Raw genomic sequence first — 24,910 nt, forward strand, 5'->3', positions numbered from 1 at the left:
TTCCTGTGTCCCCAGCAACTTGCTTGCCTGGGAAAGAGGAAAATCTACACCCTATTCGTACCCCAGCCACCAAAGCTCACCCCAAGGCCAACTCCTCCAGGGAGGACACCCAGAGCTGTCAGCCCCCTTTACAGGGCCAGCCTAGCTCCTTCCCTTATTCAGTCCTCACCTCCCTAATTGTACCAACAGACAGTCCCCTCCCTGACCCTCCTCACTCCCCAGAAGGCAGCATGCCCCCCGCAACTCTTCCCACCCTGCACTTGGTACCCGCCTGGACCACAGTGTGTATTTCTGTGCATTAGTCCTGTTTACACCTCTCTCTCCCCATCAGACGGCAAGTTTCTCAAGGGCAGAGACTGTTTCTTATACATCTTTCCCTCTGCAGTATTTGGCATATAAAAGAGACTCAGTAAATAAGGGCAGCCAGACATCAGCTGTGGGAGAATGGGAAAAACACTCAGAGTCAGACAGACCTGGTTCCAATTCCAGATCTGCCACATCCCAGCGCGTGGCAAGGAGCAGGCACTGTTTCTAGACCATAGTGGGAGTTACAGGACCTGGATTCTGGTTTGAATTTTGCTGCAGTCCTAAAGCAAGTTACTCAACCAGGGCCCTCATCTGTAAGAAGGGGGAGATAGCTACTTCGCCGAGTTGTCAAGTACTTTAAATACAAAATAATCCACGCAAAAGTACTTGACACAGCGTAGGTCCTCATAGAGACATTTGCTCTGCTGTCTAGACAAACTCACGCCTCCCCCTTTATACTTGGGGGTGACAGCATCCAGTGCCCGGGTCTAACTGAGCCCAGAACGACTCTAGAAACGGCCGTTGGCAGTAAGATCCAGCCCAGCGGCCTCCCATCTGGAGAAGGCAGGGGCAGGAAGCCTAAAAACTCAGCTCTCCACACCAGCTACACAGGTCCAAGGTGCCTGTTTCCTCTCCCAGAAGAAAGAATCCAGGTCTTTCTATAAAGACGAATCACCCTGCCCCTCCTTAGAGCTACAGCAAGGATTGAGACAGCAAAACGTGCTCTCCCGAATCAGTATGTTCTGTAATGTTTATAATTAGAAAAGTCGCTCAGAGCAGGATAGAACCTTAGATAGGATAGAACCAAGCAGGACAGCACAGACTTGGCAGGACGGAAGAGAGGGACGGGGGTGCTCTGAGTCCTGGGGAGGACAAGGAGGGGCTGTAGGCCCCACTGCTTGAGTGTAATTTGGAAAAGTCATCTCTGCCCAGCGCCTGTGGGGTTGGGGACCACTAGGCAGGCGTCCCCAGGTCTGTGAGTACATCTTCATGAAGTTCTCTGGGTGGCTGTCCCCTTAAGCACGTGTGGGAGCCCAGGGTCTCCCAGGCGGTGGGTGTTCCCCGTCCCTCACTGGATCTTCTGCAGGTCCTCGGGCCCAAAGGAGGCAGGCAGCAGCTCCTGGACTGTCCTGACAACGTACGTGCCATCCGGCTTGGTCATGTAGACAGCCCAGTCAGTGCCAAACTGGAAGAGACAAAGCCAGTGTGAGGGAAGCAGGCCAAGGGGTGAGGGCTGAGGGCTGACCTGGGTTTGAATCTGGCTCTACCTCTTACTGTCTAACATGTGTCTCTGTACCTCGGTGTTCCCACCTGTAAAATGGGAATGACAATAATCATACCTGGTGCACAGAGCTTGAGGGAGGAGCCCGTGAAAGATGCAAATTAAGCAGTTAGCACAGTGCTTGCATGTTGCTAAAGGGCGATCAATGCTCCATTCTCTGATTAAGGACTCACCCAGGGCTTTACAAGAACAATATCTAACCCCTGGGGCCAGATCCCCTCCTGCTGTGAAAAAGAACAACTAATATCTGCATCCCTTAGAGCCTCTCCATAAGTCCTGACAGCCAGGAGAGGTGGCATGCCTGCCCCATCACACACCCGACATGGAACATGCAGGATTTCGCCATCTACCCTTTGAGGGAGGGGGATATTATCCCCATTTTACTGATGAGGAAACTGAGGTTTTGCAGGGTAACGTCAGGAAAACAGAGTTTTAGCCCAAATCTCTGTCCCCATCTTTCTCTTACATGCTGGCTGTGTGATATGGGGCAAATGATTAAACTCTTTGGGTCTCTGTGTGTGTCTTGATCTGTGAAGTGGTTTTAGAGACAAAAGACTTATTAGGCAGGAAGAAAGGTGTCCTAGGTGGAGAGTTAAATCAGCTGTGGTGTAATGGAGAGAGTCCTGGAGTTGGAGTCAACAGCCCGAGGCTCTGCCTGGCCAGTGCTGAGTCCTGGAGGTGCCTGTAAGCAGTGTCTGGCACGTAGTAAATACTCCATCAATGGAAGCCATTCCTACTGACGACCTGTGCTTCCTAGTGACCGCTCAGCTTTGCCGCCAGCTGTTCACGCTTCAGTCTGAATCACCAACTTATTACCAGGCACAATCCGTCTCCGGCTTTTTATTTTATTTTACTTTATTATTATCTTTTTAAAGTTTAATTTTATTTATTTTTTATACGGCAGGTTCTTATTAGTTATCCATTTTATACATATTAGTGTATACATGTCAGTCCCAATCTCCCAATTCATCGCCCCCACCCCAACTACCCCCGCCATTTTGCCCCCTTGGTGTCCATACGTTTGTTCTCTACATCTGTGTCTATTTCTGCCCTGCAAACCGGTTCATCTGTACCACATTTCTAGGTTCCACATATATGCGTTAATATACGATATTTGTTTTTCTCTTTCTGACTTACTTCACTCTATGACAGTCTCTAGATCCATCCATGTCTCTACAAATGACCCAATTTCTTTCCTTTTTCTGGCTTTTTAAAATTAATGTTTTAAGGAAGGAAATTTTTCTGCTTGGCGGGCTCTGCCTGAGGGTATGGGTGTGAGTCGAGTGGAGGTGAGTTTAAGCACCAGGCCCCTGGCCCCCAAGCTTCAGCTTTTATTCTTTGCATCTTGGTTTCAGTTTTGCCTCTCCCTCCTTCAGCTTTTCCATTCCCCATTCTCTCACCTGCCAGCATCTAATCTGTTTGGAGAAAACAGCAATGAGCAATTAGACTGAGGCAGGGCCTCGGGAGTCAGGGAGCTGGCATTCTGGTGTGCTTTCCTTATGTGGCCTTGGACATGCCATGGTGCTGGGCAGCCATTTGTGCCCCTCTAATGGGAGATGAAGTGCCTATTGTGAATTCGGTGCCTTCGTGGTGGCATCTTTCATCTGGATTTGGGACATGAGTTCTGCTAATTGTGCCTGATTTGCAGTCCTGGCAAGAAGCAGAAGGAGGACGGAGATGTTTGCATGTTCGAGAGATGCTTTGAAACCCCCAAGGCACAAAAGCAAAACTGAAGGAAGCCCCACTTCCCCGCATTTCAGACAGTTCCCAGAGCAGAAGCCCCCATGGAATAAGCAGGTCCTACCCTGCAAAGCATCATTATATCTCCACTGGGGCCGAAAATAATTTGTTCCATTTATAGTACCATAAAGGCAGGGGGGCTTCCGCGGGGAGCGTGGGCTTTGCAGTCAGCCTGAACTGCGGTGAATGCCAGCTCGCCACTGACCGGCTGCACGTCCTTCAGGAGGTCATTTCACTTCTCTGAGAAATGGGGATAATGACCCACACGTCTCTCCAGCTGGGGGGTGGAGATTAAATGAGATGCTGTATTTACAGGGGCCAATGACGTCACATCAGAGCCCAAGGGCGTGGGGAGTCTTTAAACTGGTGGCTTTAGCCTCTGGGGACTCTGGAGGACACAGGCCCCTTTGCGAGTCCACCAAAGCCACGGACATCCCCCCTCCCCCAATGTACGTTTACACATCAAAAACTTCACTGAGCCCAGATTCAGAAGCCACGGCCAGATCCACCCCTTTGTTTTTAGGATTGAAGAAACTGAAGTCTTCCACCAAGAAGATCTTTGTAGAAAGTACGTCAGATCCTTTAAGTTCCCTCTTAAAAACCACCAGTGAATTCTCTTTATTCTTCTCTTCCCCCAACTTTTGTTTCAATGTCGTAAAACCATTTTAACCATTTTTAAGTGTACGATTCAGTTCTCTTTATTCTTGGAATAAAACATACCCTCCATTCATGGCCTACTGCGTGATTGGCCCCTGCCCACCCCTCTGACTTCACCTCCTATCACCACGCACCCCAACCCCTGCCCCCGTGTTCTAGCCTCTTTGTCCTTCATACGACTCATCCAACTCACCAAGTATATGGGCGTTAAACTTGCTGCTTCCTCTGCCTGGAAATCTCTAGGCCTTGGTCTGCCTCATCTTTTCTCATTATTTATATCTCTGCTCAAATGCCGTCTTCCAAGAGAGGCCCTTCCTGGCCATCTAAAGCAGGGGGTTGGCAAACTTTTTTCCATAAAGGGCCAGGTAGTCAACAGTTTAGGCCTTGCGGGCCATAAGGTCCATACTGTAACTCCTCATCTCTCCTGTGGTAGGACCAAAGCAGCCAGAGACAACGTGTGAGTGAGTGGGCGTGCCTGCGTGCCAATAAATCTTTATTTACAATAACAAGCAGCAGTCTGGATTTGCCCCTGGGCTGTAGTTTGCTGCTCTGACACTGACCTAGAGTCAGCTGCCCCTTCTGTCACTCTCAACTCCTTTTCTCTGCAGCCCTCGTCCCTCTCAGAAACTCTACTGTTGATTTATTTTGCTCCTTGTTTGTCTGTCTCCTGCACTAGACTATAAAGTCTGTGAGTGCCGGGCCTGGCCTGTCTTTTCACTGCTGTCTCCCCAGAGCAAGGTCAATGCCCAGTACAGAGCAGACACTCAGTAAGTATTTGTTGAATGAAAGAATAATTTCCAGTGATTCACGCAAGCTTGGGAAGGCCTTAGGAATCAGCCAACTCAGCAACCAGGACAGTTGCTGTGTCTCCTCGCTGGCAGCTTGGCTCAGCTCCCAAGGCCTGGGGAAGAGCAGGGAGGCATCCGTTCCAGAAAGAAAGGGAAGCTGCTTACCTCTCTCATGACCTGCCGGCAGGCCCCACATGGGGAGATAAAATCATCTTGCAAGTCACTGCGGAAGCAGAGAATCAAACACGGATCAGTCTCTTCGGAGGCCAGAGGACAATTGCTAAAATTCAGGCCCCAAGTCCTGCCCGCCTCCAGATTAAGTCAAATCCCACCAGGCAGTTCCTGGTTCACAGGTGTGCTGCGTCCTAGAGGCTGAGAAGAAGCGCACAGAGCTGTCCGCACTTGCAAGAGGCAAGGCCATGGGCAGGACCATTACTTTCATCAGTGAGTTCAGTAAACGTTTAGTGAGCGCTTACTCTCACCAACGCCCCAGGGACACAAAGGTTAAGGAGAATTTGTCTCTGGCCTTCAGCAGATTGCTCAGCCCAGTGGGTGACATAGAAAACTAGATGAGTTATCATTTCAAACAAAATGCAGTAAGAATGCATGGTAACTAGGAGACCCTCCCTGACTAGGGAGGGAGAGAGAATATTTCATGGTGGAGGTGGCATTTGGCCCGGTCCTTGGAGGAAGTGTAGAGTTCATACGTCACCATTAGTGAGCACCTGCTCTGCCCCAAGCTCTTTACCAGGCACTCGATAGACATTATCTCATTTAATTCTCAGTATAACCTGAGTGTCAGAATGACCATTTTACCTTCAAGAACATATATTCAGTGAGATGAAGTAACAGAGTGCTACTCTGAAGCTCTGGGGTTTTCTGTGTTGCAGGCAAGGGATGTAGTATGTGCAAAGGCCCTGAGACATATGTGAGTCAATGAGAAAACTGGGTTCCCTGCATCGGAGAAAGTCAGAGAAGAGAAGCCTACAGCCAAGGGGTTGTCTCTGAGAGTGAAGGCACCTGAAGGCAGTCCTCCAGCCCTGAGCAGGACAAAGGATGGTGTTTAAAGAAAGAGTAAACTGTAAGAGCCTCCAAGCCTGATGAAGCACCAGAGGTTAAGCCAGTGGCCACCATCACCCTTGCTCTTCTGAGACCCACAGCTCTGTGATACCTCTGGACAATTACAGGACTTAAAATTTGGTTCTTGATCAGCTCTTCCTTTTGCTAACTACGTGTGACTTTGACCAAGTCATTTTAACCCATGCAAGGGTCATTTCTTTGCCTATAAAATGTGGGGAATAATGTCATTCACTTTGTAGGAATGCTTAGAAGATAAAATGAGATCAGGTGTGCAAAGGCCTTGGTAAACTTTAGAATGCTATACACACATTGTTATTGCCTCTGCTAATCACTGGCACTCTTCCTTCACATATATAAGCTCTGTCATTATTTTAGTACCTTGTCATATACAGTTTTATTACATACTGTGTGCTTTATGTACTATTGTATAATTAAGTTGCCTTATTGTGTATTAACAATAATTATTATATTGTTTAATAGGTGCCTAGAATGTGCCAGGCATCCTCCGAAGTACTTTATAGTCATTATCACATGTTAATCGACGGACGTTTATTTATTGAGCACCTACTATGTGCCAGGCACTGTAAGTGCTGGGGATACAGCAGTGAACAAACCAGGCAGAATTCACTGTTCTCAGGAGCTTTTGACTAGTGAGATGAGCCAGATAACCAACCAACCGATCAACCAACCAGTCAACCATGTATCAAGTGGAGACAGAGACAGATGCTATGCATTGAATAAAGCAGCTGAGGGGTGCTATTTTATTTAATCCCCATGACAACTCCCTTTTACATGTGGAAGCTTCTGCTCATGGAAAGGTGGGTCCTCTCTGAACACACTCTCAGCTTCAGAGTGATCCCATGGGAACGTGAGAGGGTGCCCAGGACGCACCCTGAGCCAGATTAACCCATCTGGTTTCCGGGTGACCGATGTTGCAGCCAGAGCCTCTCATAAGCTCTTTGGAGGCTGGACTCTGTTATTCTTTATTTCGTTGCACACATGTTGGCTCAGAGTTGGCTCTATGATAGGCAAGCATGGGAGGGAGCAACAAAGACCAATCAGAGAATCCCTGACTTCAAGGACCTTGCTGTCTGGAAGGGAGATAAGATCTGTGTGCCAATGTCATAACTACAGGCAGACTGTGGTTAGGGTTACGGGAGAGGTATTCTAAGTGAAATTCAGCCTCCCTTCCATGGCCTAGAAGGCCCTGTATGATCTGGCCCCTACCAAGCTCACCATTTCCTTTCCCAATCTTGTGACATGCATGGCTAACTGCCCAAGGGACAGCCCCTTGGAGAGGGTGACCTGCATTGGGGTTTTCAAGGTGGGGTATGAACATGCATTCCACTGGAATGTTGGATTTGGTCTCAGGTTCAACCACCAAAAGTCACAAGATGGTACATCCTGGCCGCAGAGCTCTGAGAACTGGGAGACAGCCCAATAATAATGGCTTACACTCACACTGCACTTCTCTGGGCCGGGCACTGAGCTAAGGGCCATGTGTATATTAACTCATTTAACCCCTTATAACCTTATAAGACAGGAGCTATGTAGGTACTCTTACCATCTACATGTTAAAGGTCATGAAAGGTGAAGTGACCTGCCCAAGGTCACAGAGCTGGTAACCGGGATTTGAACCCAGAATCTGTCTACTCTGCCTTTGGTAGTTCTGCAGCTTGCAGAAGCAATAATGATAATGTTAAAACAATAGTTTTAATTTATTGCATACCCCGAGTCCTCCCAACAGCCCAATGGGTAGGCATCACCCTCCTCCACTTTACAGAAGAAGAGCTGGGCTCAGATTGTTGAAGCAATGTGCCCAAGGTCGGTAGTGGAGAAGGATTTGAAACCAGGTCTCACTAACCCGGGAGCCTGGGCTCCTAAGCATTACTCAACATTCCAGCCAAGAGAAAGAATGAAAAGCTTGGGAGAAGAAGCACCCCAGAAGGTCCTGGGTGCACGGGGACCTTTTCTCCTCCCTTTCCCTTTCTCCCTCTCGGCTGCCCTTTGCCTCTTCCACCTTGTGCCGGGTGTTGACAGTTTCCTGTGGTTTGTGCTGACCTTAGTCACACACTGAGGCCAGCTTATCAGACTTGACAGGCTGGAAACCTATCGACTTTGATGATGACAGCTAGGACCCCAGGGGGGCAAGCTTATCTCTCTGTCAGCAAAATCCCACCTGAGCTGTGCACTTTCCGCTTTCCAGATCTCGAGGGGGCTCTCTGAGACTATTCACACTCATCATTGTTAACAAGGGAGCTGGCACCTCCCATTCACCCTCTAAATCCACACTCTCGATTTAACAAGTCATTAGTGCAGTAATGACTGCTTTTCTGGCTCGGGAATGCTGGCGCAGGCTGAGTACCTGGAGACGAGCAGTTGGGTGCTGGAAAAATGCGTTTATTGTGTAAACAAGGACATTTGCTAATCATCACTAACGAAACTCAGTCATGCTTTTTAAGAGTAGATAATGACCAAGAGAAAAAGCCTTTCATCTGGAACATTCTAAACAGAGCAGGGCCACCTTGCCATTATCCTTTTGTTGACTTTGGCCGCCTTTTCCCCAGAATATCATTATTTTCTTGGATCAGCTTTGAAATTGAGTTACCCCCACCCTCTTTTTATAAAGTGTAATTCACATCCTGATCTCTGTTCGTCCGCACAAAATGTTCCCAGGGTGGCCTCATTTATTCCCCCCAAAGCCGGAGGGAAGCCAGGACAGACCTTGGTCACAGGGAGAGCACTTGGAAGCTGGGGCCCTTCTCCAGAAGTGCATCTTTCGCTTCCGTTACTCAGGGAAGAAAACCTTCAATAATGTGGACCACCTTGGGGGCCAGACTGAGGCCAAATTTAGGATCTTATAAAAGAAATGGGGGGACTTCCCTGGTGTCACAATGGTTAAGACTCCACTCTCTCAATGCAGGGGGCCTGGGTTCGATCCCTGGTCAAGGAACTAGATCCCACACACATGCCACAACTAAGAGTTCACACGCTGCAACTAAGGGGCCCACCTGCCGCAACTAAGACCCGGCTCAACCAAATAAAAATACATAAATAAATAAATATTAAAAAAAAAAAGAAATGGGGGCTGGTTTATGTCACACAGACGCCATAGGCCTTGCTCTCAGCCCCTACATTTCCGCCAGAAAGGTCCTGCATCTCCACCACAATGAAGAGATCATTCACACCTAGTCCATGACCCATGCACCCGGATGTCCCTAAAGACCAACACTTGGTCAGCCTTGCAGTTTCTTTCCGGGTGGATTCAAAACTTCCCAAGTTATTTTCCTTGCACTGTTATCTTGCTACGAGAACTCTCATAGACAATGCAACAGTACACAGAGAAGCAATTCGTCATTAAATCAGAAGCATAATGGGGTCCAAATTAATAAAAGAGCCCATTCACATGCTTTGAATCCTGAAGCCACTGAGTCTGGGTCCAGGGCCAGTAAGAACTCAACGAATTCCCTTTGAGGGCACACACGTGGGAGCTTGGATAATTATGCCTGGGGCCTGGAGAGAGAGTTAATAAGTGCTCTTGTTCAGCCAGAACCTGGGCTGGAATCTCATCAGTTTAGACCATAGCCTGGGTTTGCCTGGGTGTCACCCCACCAGCTTGTCCTTTTATCCTGGTTCTTGCACCTAGAGGTGATTGATGCCAAGTGAAGGAGCTGGTACAGTGAAGGACGGATCTCAGTATCAGCTCAAGGAGAGCAGGGAAGAAGGTTTCCTTTCCTGGCACAGCATGGCACAGTGGAATGAGCCCTGGAGTCAGACTCTAGATATGTATCTGTCTCGGCTTCGCCACTAATTCCTAGGAAGGTTGCTCATCATCTCTGGGTCTCAGTTTCTTCAACTGTAAAATGGGTATAGTGGCCAGGCAAGTCTATACCAGGTGATTTTTAGGTCCCTCTAGCTTTGTTTCTTTGCTGCCTTTCTATTGTATCTTATAGGGATTCTGTTGTGTTTTGCGCTATTATTAGAACAAGAGCGCGCCTGCCTTTGTCTTAGAGTTGTCTTGCTTGTTTACCTGCTCTTCAGGCTCACCCAGGGCAGAGTCCATCTCTTATTTATCTTCTACCCTCAGCACTCAGCCCAGCCCTAGAGTGCCCCACACCACAGGAAGCGCAGTATAAACACATGTTAGATGAATGAATGAATGGATGAATAACTGGTGTGTGGTGGATGTTGGCTGAATAGATGAATGAATATTGCTGTGAGCAGCCTTTCCCACTCACCTGGAGATAGCAATTGCCCTGAACTCTTTGTACCCTTCTGAGATGGCCTTCTGGATGGCGGTTCGTTCAGCACAGACGCCCAGTGGGTAGCAGGCATTTTCTATGTTGCACCCTGAGAAGAGAGGAGAGACCAGTGCTATTTGCAGCAGAGCCACTTCCTGTTGCATATGTAGAGTAAGAGGCTTACCCCATTCCAGTGCTGGGAGGGACCCGCTACTAGGAACAAGGTGCGGGCAAGGAGAGGGCAACTTGACCAGAAGCGTTGGGAGACTCCGTGACCCACTGGTGCAGTGGTTTTGCCCAAGAACCTCCCACTCTCATCACTTATCTGATGCCTGCATTTCGAAGCACAGCCTGGAAGCAGGGGCAGCATCACAGGGCAGATTAACTCAGCCTCATCTCCCCACCAGAGGTCAGGTCAGGGCCAAGGGAGATGCCAAGGCTTAAGAAGATGAGCAGAGCCCCCCACCCTGGGTCTCAGAGACAGAAGCCACAGGGTGGGGTGCGGTGGTGATCCTGATTCAAAGATTGCACCTGAGTAAAAAAAATTTTTTTTTTAAAGAATTTTTGGCAATGCAACGTGGCACAGCATGTGGGATCGTGATTCCCCGACCAGGGATTGAACTTGTGGCCCCTGCAGTGGAAGCGTGGAGTCTTAACCACTGGACCAACCGCCAGGGAAGTCTCCAAAAGTTTTGGTGTGGATACCAGCTGTCAGAGTTCAACCGGGGTTCTCTGTGAGTTGTATTGCAAAACAAAACTGTCAAAACCAACAAACTAACAAACAAAAGCTCTCAGCTTTGCAAAAGATGTTTGTGATTGCACAAAGGGGTTCCACCCCAGGGGTGTTCTCTGGAGTGTTCCTGGGGGCAATGGGCAAGGGCTGCTCCCAGGTAACAAAGCACTGGCACAGCCAGATTGGCTGACTAACAGACTCCGCATTTTCAGGGAGGTGAGGCCATGAACCAATGGCCACAGGAGCTGGGCTTTCCCCTGACCATCAGGCTGTCATATTCAGTATGTCACTCTTTCATAGCTTGCCTTCTCCCTGAGGCAGGATATTCATTGTTCCCCAGTATTCATTTTCTCCTTCTTCCTTTAAGTAATACAAGTGATTCCCATTCCCATATGGCTGATCACATGGCCACTCAGAGACTATATTTCCCAGCCTCCCTTGCAGCAGAGTACGGCCATGTGACTAAGTTTTGGCTAATGGGATGTGGCCCAAAGTGAGGTAGGAAACTTCTGGATCACATCTTTTGTAAAGAGACTGCTTGCCCTTTACTTCCTTTCTTTTCCCCTCCATAGGCTGGGTTAGGGTGGGACAGCTTTGACCACGCGCTTTATATTCACAGGGAGGGAGAAGCAACAGCACAGAAGGAACCTGGGACCCTGGCCAACTCCTGGAACAGAGCTGAGTTGCCTACTTGCCCTGGACCAGCTGCCTACTCTGAATCATCATGTGAGAGAAAAAGAGAATTCTGTCAGGTATGAGTCATTGTATTTTGGGATATTTTTTAAAATTTTTATTTATTTATTTATGGCTGTGTTGGCTCTTCGTTTCTGTGCGAGGGCTTTCTCCATTTGCGGCAAGTGGGGGCCACTCATCGCGGTGCGCGGGCCTCTCACTATCGCGGCCTCTTTTGTTGCAGAGCACAGGCTCCAGACGCGCAGGCTCAGTAATTGTGGCTCACGGGGCTAGTTGCTCCACGGCATGTGGGATCTTCCCAGACCAGGGCTCGAACCCATGTCCCCTGCATTGGCAGGCAGATTCTCAACCACTGCGCCACCAGGGAAGCCCTTGGGATATTTTTGTTACAGTAATTTAACCTGTATCTAACCAAAACAGAAATTTGTGCTAAAAATAAGATGTAGCTTTGACCAAAAAAAAAAGAAAAATCAAAAATATGTGGCCTTGACTTAGCAGTTGGGCAATGTGAAAGAAGATACAGATGTGGCAAGATGGAAAGCTTGACGGCCCTTGCTACTCTGTGGCAGATTATTTGGTAAAACCCCACCCTGCAATAACCTGGAAGGCAAACCATGGTACACACTTTTCTACCTAGGACTTTTCTACCTAGCAATGTGAATCAGTCCTGTGGCAAATATCTGATTAAGGCTGTCATTTCCACCCAGTCATTGTTTCAGTGCCTCAAGGTAGCCACCATTAAAATGAGGCAGCAGGGCTGGGCTGGGCAGGAAAGCCAGTTAGTAAAAAAGGGAGTTGGCGGGCTTAAGAACTATTGCACAGAAAGGATTCTTTGGGTGTGCTACTCCTGTATGAAAGTGGAAGCAAACAGACCAGAAGGTTTCTAAGTTTTTGATAGATTTGGATAGCCAGAGAACCCAAAAGTCTGGCCTACAAAAGCCTGTGATCGTTCAACTCCTAAAGAAATCTGGGGCCCCCAAGACTCCACCATCAGGAGTAAGTTGAGAGAGCTGTGTGCCCCTAAGGAGAGCATTCTCTCTGACACCCACTTCAGAGGTAAGGCTGAGGAGGATAATGGTCGAGGAAGAAGCTCCCAGAGGGCAAAGCCAGGGGCCCCAGTGGGCCGTGGACAAGGGGGTCACCCCCAGGGCAGAAAGGGGAGGCAAGGTGTACCACACTTCTTGCCCAGCAGGTCTGATAACTGCACGGACTGGTGGCCAACAGGTGTTCTGTTTTCCTAATGGGAGATTTGATGACTGTTAGCCTTGCCTGCTCCATGCTGTGTATGGCCAGAGCGGGTGTGAAGTGGGGGGCAGATGATTAGTTTTTAGTTTTCAGGCCACTGGCTTAGCAAGGCCACACCCGACCTGAGAAGGTGGGCTCTGCACCACCAAGGGATTCTGCTTTTAGAGCGGAATGCGGTGACTGGGTGGACTTTGGGTTGTCACCCTCAGAAAGTTTATAAGTGGGTCCTACGTGTGGGAAGAAAGATGTACAGATACTTACAGGCCGCAGGGGGTCTTGTGGCAAAGACTAATTGTTCCCAGTATTCACACTCTCAATAGAATCCATTGGAGTTTAGTTGGCACATGCCTACCCAGCTGGAGACTATGTTTCCCAGCCCCGATAGACGCTTGGGGTAGTCCTATAGGGTTAGCCAATGGGATGTGAGTGGAAGTGTTGGGTGAAACCTGACCCACACTGGGCCAATCAGAGTTGAGCACCTGACCCACACTGGGCCAATCAGAGTTCTCCTGCGTGAGGGACCATCAGTCCCTCTCTAACACCAGGAGCTGAGCCTGGGCCCAGCTAGTTTCCCTTCTTTACGGAGAACACCAATAGGAGGCAACGAAATGGACACTCAGATGAGAGACGGTGGGAAAAGAGTCCGGCCTCCTGATGCCAGCTGCCCTTGAAGCCCAGAAACACTCCAGCTCTGCCACCATTCAGTTATAGGAACCAATGCAGCCTCCTTTTGCCTAAAATAGTTTAAAAAATAGCATTCCTATCATTTGCAACCCTACAGAAATCAGTTAATACAGCTGGGATACAGGACAGGGAGCCATCAGGGAGCTGCAACCATGAAAGGAGTGGTTGATATTTATCGACTGCCTACTTTGGCAAAGCATTTGTTCATATTCACATGTGAGTTACTGTAGCCTGGATAAGTGGCCCCTAAATGCTCAGGCTCTCTGCTAGGTCAGTGAAAGTTAAATGAATAAATGAATGAGTCTTTCTTGCTCCCTACCTAGTCTCCCAGAAGAGCTGCTCCCCACTCCACTTCCCGTCTAGCAGCCCTCCCACCCCTGCCTCATCCCTGCCTCAGGGACACTTTTCCCATTAGACGTGATTCACGTAAATCTTGGGTTGTGCTGATGTTGAAGCAAACTGCCGGACTGCAAAGGGCCCGGCCTCTCAGGATGATTGCCTGTGTCTGCTCCGGAAGTTCACAGTGACCTCATACAGAGAACTCTTCCTTCACTGTGTGTAAAAACTTCAACGGGCCACTTAAGGAGAGGGAGAGTTTGTTCTAGAAGGGAGTGCCCTCACATACCCTACTGTTCAAATAGACTCTTGTAGAAAGATCTGGTAGGTTTTGTTCTGCCCTCCTGGCTCTGAGAACTTGGGAAGGGACTGAACCTCCTTGAGGCTCAGGGTGCTCATTTGTAAAATGAAGATGACAGCACCTTCCTCGCAGGCCTCTAGTGAGGATGAGTTGAGATCGCGCGTGTAAAGCAATGAGCACAAAGCCTGGCACGGAGTAAGTGTTCAGCAGCTGGAGCTGCTGGGTTTTTGTTTTGTTTTGTTTTGTTTTGTGGTTCGCGGGCCTCTCACTGTTGTGGCCTCTCCCGTTGCGGAGCACAGGCTCCGGACGCGCAGGCTCAGCGGCCATGGCTCACGGGCCCAGCCGCTCTGCGGCATGTGGGATCTTCCCGGACCGGGGCACGAACCCGTGTCCCCTGCATCGGCAGGCGGACTCCCAACCACTGCGCCACCAGGGAAGCCCTGGAGCTGCTGTTCTTAATTGCGTGATAGTCAAGGCTTTGGTGGTGGAAGGCCTGTATGACTGAGCTTCTGTTCCTTCCAGACAAGGTGTCACAGTGGCCCTGTCTCTCTTCTTCACGCAACTTTGAAATTCTTTCCATGACTACAAGGCCCTCGTAATCTGGTGCCAACCTGCCTACCTCCTGGACCTCAACTCCTTTTGCTTTCCGGCTGTTCCCCAAGTATATACCTGCCACAGGGCCTTTGCACCGGCTGTTCTAACTGCCCGGAACTCTCCTCCCCCTATAAGCACATGGCTCACTCTACCCAGGTCTCTGCTCAAACGTCATCTCCTCGGAGAAGCCTTCCCTGATCACTCTATCTAAAATTGTTTCCTCCCCCCTCACCTCCCACCCTCTTAATCCATTTATCCTGTTTTAACACTTCACACTTTCCTGAAATGAATGTCTTTAATATCTAATTCCCCCATTATCCCCCAAGTAGAAATTCCTGAGGGCAGGGACTTTGTCTATATTGTACATTGCTGTATGCCCAGGGCCTGGAACAGCCGGTGTGCCCAGGGCCTAAAACAGTGAGGCCAGCGAGGCTCTCAGTTACTTATTATCGAAAGAGTAGAATTTCTCGCTTTAGTGCTAAATCTCTGAGATGCGAAGGAATAACTGTATGTGGGGCCTCTAGCAAGTTCAAGTGTAATTTCTGAGTCTTGCTTCTAAAAAAACAAAAAAAAAAAAAAGAGGAGGAGGAAGGGAGGAAGGAAACCCATAAACTGTTGATCCTGAAAGGCCAGACAATTTTGTTTTGCTTTCCTAAAGCCCAGAGCACAAAACGTCATCTATACAGGCAAACCAGCTCCATTCCCTGTGTTCCCTTCACTGACTCTGGAACACACAGGAGAGACGGGCTGGGATGGCACCAAGTTAGAAATCCATAATTATAAGATTGGACCAGAAATAATACTATCATGATAGTGCTGTTACTACTCATTGCTTTGTTCTAATCTTCTCTTTTATTGCTCTCCTTTTATCTGCCAGGCACTCGGGGAACACTTCATCTGCATTCTATTGTTAACCTTTTTAACAACTCTGTAAGGCAGATCCTATTCTAACCCCATTTTACAGAGCGTAAATCTGAGGTGGGGGTCAGGGAGTCAACTCACATCCTGACATGACAGATACAAAGAAGTGTCTTTCTCTGTGGCATTTCAGTGAGGCCATGTTCTGAGGAGGTTTGTTGCTTAAGGCAGGGCTGGAGTCAGATGTCATTGAGACATCAGCCAGGGAAGAAATTCACAAGGAGGTGACTGGGACCCAGTCCCCTGCCGGAGAACATGTCCCCCTCTCTGCGTCCGCTCTGCCTTCCGAGGGATCTTAAGATTCAAGCGGGGGTTCATCACACTCAAGCAAGTGGGCCTTGGCACCTTCGGGAGGGTTTCTTAAAGATTTCTCAGCTCTACCCCTGGAGCTCCTGCTTTAGTAGTTCTGGGTTGGAGCCCGTTAACTGGCACTTCTAACAAGTTCCCAGGAGGTGCTGAGGCTGTGGGTCTGGGACCACACGTGGGAATCACTGGACTAGAGAACTGTCACGTTCGCGTGCTTGAAGAAATACTCCACTCTCTCCATGTTCCTGCCTCTGCTTCAAGTGCAACGCACAGTTTCACGAATGGATCCTATTCCAACTCAGCTATAGAGACGAGGGATTTTAGTGAAGCTCATCTTTGTAATAAGCTGCTTTCGAGTGACAGCGCAGAGGACCAGTGGAAGAAGCTGGGGTGGGGGGCACAGCGGGAGCGAGGCATGGAGGGTGGGCAGGGCTGTAAGGAGAGGAAGCTGGTTAGGTAAGCCTGCTTTGACTCACCTAGAAGTGCTATGGGTGGGGCTGGGAGCCTGGGTTGGGTCAAACGCTGTGGAGCGGGGCCATATAGAGCTCCAAAGGGTGGTCCTGGGGGAGAAAGGGAGCCCAGGGAGGGAATCAAGGGCTGGTCAGGGGAAGACAGATGAAGGATTAGGTTTAAAGGTTAAGCCAAGACGAGCCGAATTCAGCAATTAACCAGGATGTCCTTAAACTTTTTTTTTTTTAACATGGTTTTTTTCCTCCCAAATTAATTACACGTGTTCCAGAAAAGTGCTCCCCCTGCCTCCCCGCCAAATGTCAATGAAACATATGGAGTGCTGCAATCCCTCTGCGGAAAGGGAGAGACAGACCACCACCCCAAGAGCATGAGCTGAAGGAGAGAAACTCCCCCATCCCTTGGGTGATGCCTGCAGGGTGGTCCTCCATGAGTCTCCTCCACGCCCTCCCACCCGGCAATCCACCATCGCTGGCTGGGGACCCCGGGCTGACTTCGTCCCCCCAGCCCCCTTGTGTCCCATCTTAACTCTTCTCTCTGTGTCCTCACCGCCCCTTCCCCCAGCATCTCTTTCTTCTCCGGTGAGCTCCTCCTCTCTCTGTCACTCTCCCCACAGCAGTGACAGAGGGTAATTGTAGTTATTAACTACCATCCTGGTGGCCCAGCTGCGAGGGGCACAAGGCCCTGGCCGGGGTCAGGGGTAATAGAAGAAATAAGATCATCATTATGAGATTGTGACAGCAAAGTTCTCAGACTTGCTTTTGAATTGGACAGAACACCAGCTGCCTCTGAGGGTGCAAACTCCACGGAGGCTGGTGTTTTGTTCAGCTGGAGACAGTTACAGAACTGGGCAGACTTGGCCCGCTACGAGTTGTAAACTCAGTGTCTAAGTTCAGCTGTGCCCTCTCTGCCTCCTAATTGTCTCTAATTCACTCCCTGATGCCCTATCAGGTTTCCTCTGGTTGTTCAAGGTCCCTCCTCTCCAAGCCCTGCCTCACCGCCATCTACCCTCCCTTTCCTTCTAAGTAAGGAGATCCAGGGATTCTGGTAAATGCCCTCCATCTGTCCCGCCTCCTCAGCACAACTCTCTCTGCCCCCTTCTGTGTATCCACATATCCTCATGCAGCGAGGGGCAGCAGAAAAAGCAAGGAATTTGGAAGCAGATAAAATCTGATCCTCAGTTATCTCATTCATAAAATGTGCGTTTGGCTCTTGGTTTGGTCTGCTTGGCACCTCCGCAGTCCTTCTTGTGGTAATAGACCCACCCACCCTGCACTGAGAAGGAATATGTGTGTGAATCAGCTGGCCCCATCACGACAACCGTGATTGGCCCAGGGATGTGCATGTGATTGGAGATGGACCAATCAGAACCCTTCCCTGGAATTTTTCCATCTCCAGCTAGTGGGGAAGAGTTCTTTCCTCTTTGCTTTTTAAGGCTGTAAGAATGTAAACTAGGGATGCCTGCACTCATGTTCCCTGATGCCTGGAGAAAGCCCACCTTTAGGATAAGAGAAAGAAACCAGCATCCAGAAGGCTAAAGAAGAGCATGGTGGCATTAGAGTTCCTGGATCCAGCTGTCCCTGAGGCAAGATCTACCCTTGCCCATTGTGGTTCTGGTTGGTTTCTGGCATTGGCAACTCAAAGTGCTCTAACGCATGTGACACTCATTGTCTCCTCTCATGTGGTGGCTGTGAGATTACAAAAGATCTTTCACAGAAGTGCTTAGAGAATGCTTAATCCATTGCAGTTATTAATATGGCTGTGGGTCCCTGCCCACCATGTCCCCAGCACAATCCAGCTCTGTCTCATCCTTTCCCTGGTCTCCATGGCTGGAAATCCTAGAGCCATGTTCCTTTCCTTTATTCTAATACTGCCCACCCTAGACCCAGTCCATTAGTCCTGTATGATCCCTCTCAGATCTTTCCTTCTTCTTCGTCCCGTCTGCCGCTGTCCTAGGCCAAACCACTCATTCACGCATTCAACGAACCTTAGCTATCGGCCGGGCAACATGTTGTCAGTGAGTAAGACAGACACTGTCCCCCTGACGCTCTTTCCTCTGTCCCAGTCTTCCTCGAGTACCTGTCAGCCTCATTGTCCTCAAACCCCACTTTCCTGTTACTCTTCTCGGCTCCCTACTGGCTACCTCATCAAATCTCAGTGTCTCTCCCTGGCCTTCAGAAGTGCTCCGCAATCTGCCTCCAAATCATCACCACCACCCCATTAACGGTAGAAGCAGCCGCCATTTGTGATATTCTTATTTGGGTCCAGAAACTGTGCTAAGCACTTTTGCTCCTTTAAAGGCATTAGCTCGTTTAAAGCCTCACGACCGGGGGTGAAATTCAACATCTTTAATGACTAATGCAGCCCAGGCACCAACAATCAGGGAGGACCGCCAGGCCAGAAACACCAGCTTTGTCCACAGCCGTCCTGAAAGGCCGGTATTGTGATCTTCGGTTTACAGATGTGCAAGCTGAGACTCAGGAGGGTGAAGGGTCCTGCCCGGGGTCACACAGCTGAGAAACAGCAATGCCAGGATGCAAACCCAGGAGCCTTTAACTCCTCCAGGGCCTGTACCCCATCGCATAAGAACTCCATAAATGCCCACCGCATGACCCTTTTTCCGGTGACATCAGGTCCTACCCTGCCCTTTAAATAGGCCACACTTCTGCTCACTTCTTCCATTCTCTCCTACAATCATTGGTTGAGGCTCCCACTTTGAGCCATGGCCTGTGCAAGAGGAGGGGACCCCCGTGGGGGGCAGGGACTGTCATTTCTGCTCACAGTGGTATCTCCAGCACCTGGTACATTACCCAGTAATTGGTGCTTGGCAAATATTTGTTGAATGAATAAATCAGTGCAAGGATGGGGAGGGCCCCTCTCTGTACACCATCCAGAGGGGACATGGAAGCACTGGAAGGAATCAATGGCTGATTGCATGTTCAAGGCCCTGAGACATGGGGTTGGTGTGGATTGCAACGTTGTTTGAGGTGGTGGTTAATGTTTAACGCTCATCTGAGCCCCCGGGCCAGGACTGAATTTCCACATGACACTCAGAGATTCTTTATTCCCCACAGGAAAGCAAACTTGGGAGTCAGGGGAGCTCTGGGTTCCCATCTCAGCTTGTGATCTTGGGCATTTAACCTCTCTGAGCCTCAGTTTCCTTCTCTGCAAAGGGCCGATATAATAACTGCCTTGAAAGACTGGAAAGGTTAGATGGATAACGTTGAGTCACGGTCCTTTCACATGGTAGCACACACTCAAGGTGCTGAAAGATGTTTAAGACCCAGGTGACTCGTGAAACCAGAAAGAACCACAAAAGACAAGAGATGAGATGAACATCCAGGGGCCACTATAGAGGGGGAGGTGTGGCTCCCAGCCAGACTCGCAGCTGAGCAGTGGTGGAGGCAGGGGCTCACACCTGGCCCCGGCCGGAATGCTGGGGTTGTGGGTGTGGGTGGGGTTACCAATGAGAGGCACACAAGTGAGCCTCCGGTCCTTTAGCTGCTGCGCAGGCCAGGCGGAAGGGGGATTCCTGGCAGCAGGGCTGGGGCTTCCCATCTATCACTCTGGGCCAATTCTCGTCTGCCCTGGGGGCAGGGTGGTGCTGGGAATGGGAGGGGGTAGGGGCACTGCCGGCCACCTCCACGCCCCGTTCCCCACTGTCCTAAAAGAGGATGTCCCTAAGCTTAGCAAAAACAAGTCTGAATTTCTGTTCAAGTGAGCTTTTCTATAAAAACAACAAACCAAAGAAAAGGAGCTTAGGAACAGATTAGTGCCAACTCAGATTCCTGTCCCTCCCTCCCCAGGCTGGCACTCAGGGCTGGTTACCCAAACTCTGACTGCCTTCTTTCCCTTAAGACCCTCTGTAAGGCCCACACCCCACTAAGGAGTAACCCCTGGATTCCTCGATTTCACCCCCAGCCATCCCCCTGGATGGTAGGTGACAGGAAGAAAGCAGGGCTTGAGGGACCCTAGCACTGGTCACAGCAACCTGTGTGACCTTGAGCAAGTCATGTCACCTCCGGACCTCAGTTTCTTCATTGAAAAAATGGGCATAACACCTGGCTCAGCGCGTGGGCGGTGAGGACTTGCCTGTAGCAGTGGAAGCCTTTGTAGGGTGCCAGACGTAGAGGAGGGCTCAGAAAGTGTTAACCTTCTCCCTCCCAGCTCAGGGACTGCAGATGCTCTGAGTTTATGGCATCCCTTTCCTGCTTCCCCTTCCCACTTCCTTCCCCATCTCTCCTCAGCTTCCCAGTCCTCCAAGAACGGAAAGCCACCGGATTTGAGCAGAACATTCATCCTCACGGTCTGGGACAGCAAGCAGGGCAGGGGTGAGTGGCAGAGTCACAGGAGCGGCCCGGGGAAGAGGGGAGAGAGTGCCGCTCCTTCCGCCCTTCCTTCTTGTCCTCCTCTGGCCTCCCACCCAGGCTGCCACGGAGGGGAACCCCAAGGCACCGCCCTTACCGGAGAAGATCCTCCCGTCCCCGGTGAGGAGGGCAGCCCCCACGGGGAAGCGACTGTAGGGGCAGTAGGCGGACTTCTTGGCCTCCCGGCAGGAGAGCAGCAGCCGCTGGACGTGCTCGGGCTCCAGGGCGGGGCTGGGACTCTTCTGGGCCATGTCGGTCCCCTGGGGCCCGCGGAGGAGTGGAAGGGGAACTCCCAGCCAGTGTGGGCTGGGCCCCACCGCGACAGCAGCTCCTCCCCCGGGGTGTGTCCCTGCCTAGAGTCTCCCAGGTGCGTGCCTCTGGGGATGCTGGGCGGGGCCAGGTGAGGGAGAGGAGCCCTCCTTGGTTTGGGGACAGAGGGTGTGGTGTGTGCCCTGGTGTGGAAGGATGCCACTGTGTCCACGTGTGCTTCACACTCTCCCTTGGGGACCACTCCCACTGCTGACAGACTGATGGGTGAGAGGGTCAGGGGATGGGTGCCACTGTGATCTCAGCTGGAGGGAACCTCTGAGATCATCTACTCAGGACGCCTCATTTTTGTTGTTGTTGTTGGCAAAATAGACATTGGGCTGCTGGTAAAAGAAGTGAGTTTGCATCCTGGCTCCACTACTTCCCATATGTACAACTGTTGGCAGGTGACGTGCCTTTCTGAGTGAGTTTCCTCATCAGTACAGTGGGGATAGTGACCATCTCTGTCCTGAATTCTAGGATTACAGAACAGCTCGAGCTTTGGAGTTTAGTAGACCCTAGTTTGAATCCCAGTTCTGCCATTTATTAGCTGTATGACTTTGGGAAGTTAATACCACCTCTCTAAGCCTCAGTTTTCTCATCTGTAAAATGGGTGCACTAACAGTATCATGTAGCATTTGTAATGAGGATTGGATGAGATACAATTTGTTACAGTGAGCTTGGTTGGAGGATCCCATGACGCCATGATGTAAGCATCCTTTGTGACTCCATGCAAATGGTGTTTTTGTCATTAAGTGACCTGGCCAAGATTACATAGGAAGGGCAGAATACCAGTTAGGGCATCCAGAGGCATCCAAATGTCCCCAGACCCGCAGCAAACAGGAGTGAATCTGTAGCTTCTCTTAGGGCTTAAATGGGTGGTGTGGGGAAAGGGAAAGGGAGGGGAGGTGGGAAATGAAGCAGCAACTCCATGCTCTGCACGCTGACATCTCTGGGATCTGCAGTGTAGCATCTTTGTGTCCTGAGCCTGGAGCTCTCAGCCACGTGGAGACACAGGCAAACACCCAACTGTAGAGTCTCCCCTTCCCCTTCCCTCCCTTCCCTCCTTCAGATTCCCCACACCTCCTTTCCACACATTTGGCCCTCAGAGAAGCAGCTGGTTCGCTCCCACTCTGTTGCACTCTCCTCCTGGATTTATACCTTCGGCATCTAGGGCAGTTTCCGGGATCTGAGGCAGGGCTGGTGGAGGAAGCCGCGAGAGGGCTCTCCTGCCTCTTCTATCCCTGTACAGCCCAGGCACCCCAAAAGCCCTTCCCCCAAGGCTCGAGGAAAGAAAGCAAAGGATGTCCTGGGACCATGTGCACCCACTTGACATGGGAATAATTCTAAAGCTTTTGGTGGCCAAGTAGCATCACAATTGGGAAAAGACTTATGGTGCCCTGCTGGCCTGCCAGGCCTCACTAAGCAACCCTGTATCTGTCCCCTGCTCTGTCTTGACTCACCCCAGCTCAGCTCAGCCCAGCCCTGCCCAGGCCAGGGGCTGGACTCCTTGGCTCCACGGTACCAAGAGGACATGGACGACGTCCAGGCTACTGATGGCCCTTGGCGCCTTCAAAGCTCTTTACCTACCCATGCCATAAAGGGGGACAGTGACCATTACAAACCCAGCTGTGTGGAGCTTGAGAGCCAGCAGTAGCTCTAGAATTCCTTATAGAGGGGGCTTGGGGTGGTCATCTGGATAGAAGGAGAGGGTAGGCCTGGAAACTTGGTTAGAGCTAAGTTATAGATCAGCTATAGATAAATACGTATATAAAAACATTTTTTTTTTTGGCTTGCAGGATCTTAGTTCCCCAAGCAGGGATCGAACCTGGGGCCCCGGCTGTGAAAACTCCGAGTCCCAACCACTGGACCACCAGGGAATTCCCAAGATGAGCAATATTAATGGCATTTTCTAAACATGCTTTAATCTCCACTTCACATAAAATTAAGAAAACTTAATTGCCCAGATCAAAGAATAGGAATATCAAAGAAGATGTTTTGAGTGACAATAGAGATTATCAAGGTCCTCAAAGCCTCCCCAACCTCCGCCCCCAGGCCTTTGCTCAGTGAGAAAAACCACCCAGAGTCCCCATGTTAGAGCTCAAATACCATTCACTCACTTATTCGTTCAATAAACAGTTACTCATGATCATAGCTAACACTTTTTTTAAAAAATAAATTTATTTATTTACTTATTTTTGGCTGTGTTGGGTCTTCATTACTGTGTGCGGGCTTCCTCTAGTTGCAGCAAGCAGGGGCTACTCTTCGTAGCGGTGCAGGGGCTTCTCACTGCGGTGGCTTCTCTTCTTTTGGAGCACGGGCTCTAGGCGCACGGGCTTCAGTAGTTGAGGCACATGGGCTTAGTAAGAGCTCAGATACCATTCACTCACTTATTCGTTTAATAAACAGTTACTCATGATCATAGCTAACACTTTTTTTTAAAAATAAATTTATTTATTTACTTATTTTTGGCTGTGTTGGGTCTTCATTACTGTGTGCGGGCTTCCTCTAGTTGCAGCAAGCAGGGGCTACTCTTCGTAGCGGTGCAGGGGCTTCTCACTGCGGTGGCTTCTCTTCTTTTGGAGCACGGGCTCTAGGCGCACGGGCTTCAGTAGTTGAGGCACATGGGCTTAGTTGCTCCGTGGCATGTGGGATCTTCCTAGACCCGTGTCCCCTGCCTTGGCAGGGGGATTCTTAACCACTGCGCCACCAGGGAAGTCCCCATAGCTAACTCTATATGTGAGTGGGACTTGTTTTGGACTCTATTATGTTCCATTGGTGAATTTTTTCACTCCTACACCCATACCATACCTGTCTTTATTATAACTTTATAATAAGTATTGATTTCTGGAGGCCAAATACCCTCACCTCCCCCCATCCCCGCCTGCCACTTGAGCCTTTGCTCTTCTCTGTGCGTTTTATAATCAAGTTTTCAATATCCACTGAAAACTTTCTTATCTGGCCTCTGAAGGAATTTGTAAAATGTTGGAGTAATCTATTTGACTTTTTGGGAGAATTTTCTTGTAAAACCATCCTGAACCTCATGTTTTCTTTTAAGAAAAAAATTTAAACTATCAATTGAATTTCTTTCAATATTGTAGAGCTATTTGAGTTTTCTATTGCTTCTTGAGTCGGTTTTAGTAAACTAGTTGTGTGTGTTTTTTTAAAGGGTTAGGGCCACTGTAGTGAAAGCCCAGAATCCTAACCACTAGGCCACCAGGGAACTCCCCTATAAAACTCTTTTCAAAATAATGTTTTAAATGCTTAGAATTATAAAGCAAACCAGTTGTATTGAAATACAGTTATCAGAATAGTTAAAATATTTGTGTACTTTTAAATTAATGCATTAAATAACAAGCTCTAACAGTGAGCCTAATAACTACTGTGATTTTGAAGTCATGATAGGAGTAAAATGTATTCTGGAATACTGCAATAAAGTGATGTGAAAATATTTATGATTTTCGTTGGTGACAAAGTCACAGGTACTGTAATATTTCTGTGATTTGTTGTCTACCTTTATAAATGATGGGAAGGCTAAACTTTACTCAGAAGTTAGTAAAATTAAAGGCATATTTTTTTACTTCTAAGTTCATGGACTCCCTGAATTCTATCCAATGACTCAGTGAGAGTCCATGGGCCCTACAATAAGAACCCTGGCCTCGTTTTTTAATCTTTTCTTCCTTTGTTGTGAGTCTGTTATAAATGACGTATTATTGGCTTTAAAAATATTTCTTCTAAAAGTCTCTGTCTTTTGGTCAGATACTTCAATCCATTTACACTTACTGTAATTATTGTTATATTTTAGATTTTCCCTGCCATCGTTTTTTTTTAATAGATCTTTATTGGAGTATAATTGCTTCACAAT

The 24,910-nt window shown here is 49.3% G+C and overlaps 1 protein-coding gene across 1 annotated transcript; it reads right to left on the bottom strand.

The window, feature by feature from the left end:
* Nucleotides 1-1,032: 1,032 nt before the first annotated feature.
* Nucleotides 1,033-21,196, bottom strand: CDA (cytidine deaminase). Its single transcript, XM_024749904.1, has 4 exons — nt 20,837-21,196; nt 10,092-10,203; nt 4,939-4,996; nt 1,033-1,492 (listed from the first exon to the last, which is right to left on the bottom strand). The coding sequence occupies exons 1-4, from the start codon at nt 20,988-20,990 to the stop codon at nt 1,376-1,378; spliced, it is 441 nt and encodes a 146-aa protein (XP_024605672.1). The 5' UTR covers nt 20,991-21,196; the 3' UTR covers nt 1,033-1,375.
* Between the last annotated feature and the right edge of the window lie 3,714 nt (nt 21,197-24,910).

Source organism: Neophocaena asiaeorientalis, unplaced genomic scaffold, assembly GCF_003031525.2.
Source record: "Neophocaena asiaeorientalis asiaeorientalis breed wild unplaced genomic scaffold, Neophocaena_asiaeorientalis_V1.1 scaffold275, whole genome shotgun sequence".
NCBI classification, from domain to species: domain Eukaryota; kingdom Metazoa; phylum Chordata; class Mammalia; order Artiodactyla; family Phocoenidae; genus Neophocaena; species Neophocaena asiaeorientalis.

Coding starts and splice junctions, on each gene's coding strand:
- CDA (XM_024749904.1), bottom strand. CDS start 20,990: ATGGCCCAGAAGAGTCCCAGCCCCGCCCTGGAGCCCGAGCACGTCCAG. Junction 10,204..20,836: donor GGACGGGAGGATCTTCTCCG/GTAAGGGCGGTG, acceptor CTCTCTTCTCAG/GGTGCAACATAGAAAATGCC. Junction 1,493..4,938: donor GCCGGCAGGTCATGAGAGAG/GTAAGCAGCTTC, acceptor TGTCTCTTCCAG/TTTGGCACTGACTGGGCTGT.